The 3565-nt window shown below is 34.6% G+C and overlaps 1 protein-coding gene across 1 annotated transcript; it reads right to left on the bottom strand.

The window, feature by feature from the left end:
* Positions 1 to 1517: 1517 nt before the first annotated feature.
* On the bottom strand, positions 1518 to 2922 carry LOC136220303 (peroxidase 71-like). The gene is made up of 3 exons (XM_066008112.1): positions 2437 to 2922; positions 2192 to 2354; positions 1518 to 2105 (listed from the first exon to the last, which is right to left on the bottom strand). Exons 1-3 carry the CDS (start codon positions 2827 to 2829, stop codon positions 1702 to 1704), a joined length of 960 nt encoding a protein of 319 aa, XP_065864184.1. The 5' UTR covers positions 2830 to 2922; the 3' UTR covers positions 1518 to 1701.
* Positions 2923 to 3565: the final 643 nt, after the last annotated feature.

The following is a 3565-nucleotide window of genomic DNA, read 5'->3' as shown; positions in this document are numbered from 1 at the left end:
TTAATCTAAAGTGGGGTAAATCCATAATCTAAAATGGGTAAACGAAATGAGTTTTTTTTTAAACAAACAAGAACAAAGGGAATGAAACCCTCTCATTCCCATTCCCATTCCTAAAGACCCCGAACCAAACGCCCCCTGAGTTTATACTATTTAGAAATAATTCTAAAAATAATCCTTGTGCTTTCACTGATTTGAAGATGGATGCACGTGGTTTTTTTGTTGTTGCAAAAAGATGACTAACCAATGACTTTTATATTGACACTATCATTTTGATCATTGATAATCTCAAAATAGAAAATTTCATAAATTAAATTTGTTTAGTACCACATTTATCATGAAACTACATTTTCGATATTACAAAATCGTTATTTTCGTGTTTTCTATCTCTAGAATTTTATTTTCTCTTAACTGAACAACATGTAAATAACCTTAAAACTAAAAACTTTAAGAATTAAAGTTATTTAAAATATTAGAATTTTTAGAATTTTTTATTTTAATGTCATTAAATATCAAATTAACAATATCAATCTAAAAGTTATTAGTTTTTCTAATGGACGAAGACTCGTATCCTTTTCTTGCAATAAAAAATTATAGGCATCCATCTCTAGGTTTGACGCAATCACAAGATTGCTTTTTAAACTTCATTTGTTCCAAACAAAATATAAGCATAGATGTATATAGTTCTTAATGAAAGGCTATTGTAGTTTGACTTATTGGCATATCAATGATTATTATTAGGTATCCAATTATAAATAACAAATGTGGTATATATGTAAATAATATATGTCTTAGGAGCGGCCTCTTGCCAAATAAATTGGTAGGGGAAGGCTTGTCTCCAATACACCCTCGTGGTGGGACCCCTCCCCGGACCCTCGTTCAGCGGGGAAACGTAGTGCGATCGGGCCGTTTTTTTTTTTTTAAACTGCCCTACAATTCTATCACAAATTTTTACCTTATTCTGCCGGTGATGATTTTCGTCACAAATTCGTATCTCCGATCTTCTTTGGTGACGGATTTTGGACGGTCGGTAAAACCCATGTACACTTTGTATGGCGGTTAAAAGCGCACACTCTAAAAAAGTGTCACTATATAGGCAATTTATGTTATATAATTAACGGTTCCATCAATAATCGTTATCGTGACTATCACGAGTATCGTGATAGTCACGATAACGATTATTGATGGAACCGTTAATTATATATTTTTCTCTGATATTAATTAGTGCTCTAAGAGGGCGAGCCTTGGCGCAACGGTAAAACGTTGTTGCCGTGTGACCAGAGGTCACGGGTTCGAGTCTTAGGGGCGGCCTCTTGCCAATTAAATTGGCAAGGGAAGGCTTGCCCCCAATACACCCTTGTGGTGGGACCCCTCCCCGGACCCTCGCTCAGCGGGGACGCGTAATGCGACCGGGCCGCCCTTTTTATTAATTAGTGCTCTACTGTTTCGTTTTTCCTTAATTATAAGGAACGAACAATGCAATTTGTACTTCATTTGTTTCAAACAAAATTATAAGCATACATGTACATATTTCTTAATGAAAGGGTATTGCAGCTTGATTTATTAACTTGAGCTAAAAATTAATAACAAAGAATCATTGATACATCAAAAAAACAAAATAGAAAACAGTAACTAAATGTTTGATTACAAAATAGATCATAGCACATCTATATATATATTCATCTCTAATTGAAAACGGAATGATCAATTAATTGCCGAACAGAGTCTTCTAATTTCACCCTGAGTTCCTGTCTTGACGCCAATATTACTCATCTTAACCATTGATCTTGCAAACTCACCATTGAAGTTTCCTGCAACTCCTGCGAAACGTTGTACAAATGGTCTAGTTGAAGCATCAGTCCACAATATCTGGTCTGACTCAAGAATTCCCCGTCCATTTATAAGGTTTGTGAAGTATGAAGAATCAAATCTGTTTTGACTGCCAGTGTCTAATGCCACCCGAGTTCCCCCATTTCCGCCTTGGGGACAAAGTGTTTGCAATTGAGGAAGGAATGCAGAATTAATTGAAGGGTCTGAAACAGATGTAGTAGTATTGTATAATCTGTAACTAAACAGTGCACATGATGTTGTTCCAATTGTATGTCCTCCTGCATTCATCAACATTAATTAAATGCTGAAATTAAGTACTAATTTACAATATATTATGAATGAATGAATGAATATGAATGCTTACCGACAAGTGCAACAAGGTCTTGAGTGTTGAGACCCCTATCAGTAAACAATTTGGTTTGGTCAGCAACGGAGGTTCTGAATCCAGGCAAAGTACTAGCTTCAGATTGCAATGAGATTTGTCCATCTCTACGTCCAGTAGGCACTTGCCAAGTTCGTCCACTTGTCTGCATATACATGTATTTAATTAATTTAATTCAATGATTAATTGATGCTTAATTATGAGTACGCAATGAGAAAAGGACTTACGAGAACAACAGAATCTCGAGCAGCAAGTGCGAGAATATCAGCGCAAGAAACAATTCCAGGACAAGCTGCTTCGAGCTGGGACTTAGCATTATCAATAACATTGTAACCATTCAAACCACTATTTTGAACGGCTGATTTCTCAGTGTTGGGACCATCAATTAAGACAGAACCATCGCAACCTTGAACAAAGCAATCATGAAAATGCATCCTTAGCAAACCAGGTGCAATTTCAGGATTAGAAGTTAACTGAGCTTGGACAGCTGAGCGTACAATGGCTTCTGCTCGAGGGCATGTGGTAGCATAGAACCCAACACGAGTGCCTTGTCCTTCTGCTGGGCTGCAGATCAAGATCAACACTATAACAAACAAGCTTAATGTATAGGCCATATTCATATTTATAAATATGATGAGTAGAGTAGGAAAAGATGAGGTTTCTAAAAGAAATGTTACAGGTTTTTGCTTCTATTTCAGTTTGATATATTTTGTAAAGTTCGATGCCGAGTATTTATAGAGAGAGAATGAGGCAAATTATTTAGAAAAGTCAGGAAAGGCAACTTAGCTTTCCATGAGGTTGATACTGATACTCATAAGGCAAATTATTTAGACAAATGATTGGTTGCAAATATTTTCTTTAGAATGGGAGCAACTTACAGTTGGGTGTTGCATTTCATTAAATTTGCTAATGAAAATTCATGCTTCTTTTAATGTATATATGGAATGGATCAACCAAATTGGAACAAGTCTTAATTTGGGAAAAATTAAAAATTAAAAATATGTAAATCAACTTTACTATTTGTGTATTTATGAATAAAGAAGTTTGATATTGATAAAGTCATTTTGCAATTAATAAAGTTTACTATTGTTGATTAGATTACATGTCCTCTATTCAGCCGCATTTAATACATTCTAATCTAGTAAGTAATAACACTTTTTCTCAATTGGATTAAGATGAGGACTGCTTTATACAAATTGCATGAATAATGATTTTGTTGGCCAAATTATATTAATCTTAGATTGTTAATTTTGATACTACAATTAACTAAAGGCAGTGGCGAATACAACAAGTCACAACTTCTCACCTCTCAAATTATAAATATATCAACTAAGTGAGTTTATACACTTAATATCT

Source organism: Euphorbia lathyris, chromosome 2 (assembly GCF_963576675.1).
Source record: "Euphorbia lathyris chromosome 2, ddEupLath1.1, whole genome shotgun sequence".
NCBI classification, from domain to species: Eukaryota; Viridiplantae; Streptophyta; class Magnoliopsida; order Malpighiales; family Euphorbiaceae; genus Euphorbia; species Euphorbia lathyris.
Note: the sequence above shows the minus strand (reverse complement) of the source record. Positions and strands in the feature narration are given on the sequence as shown.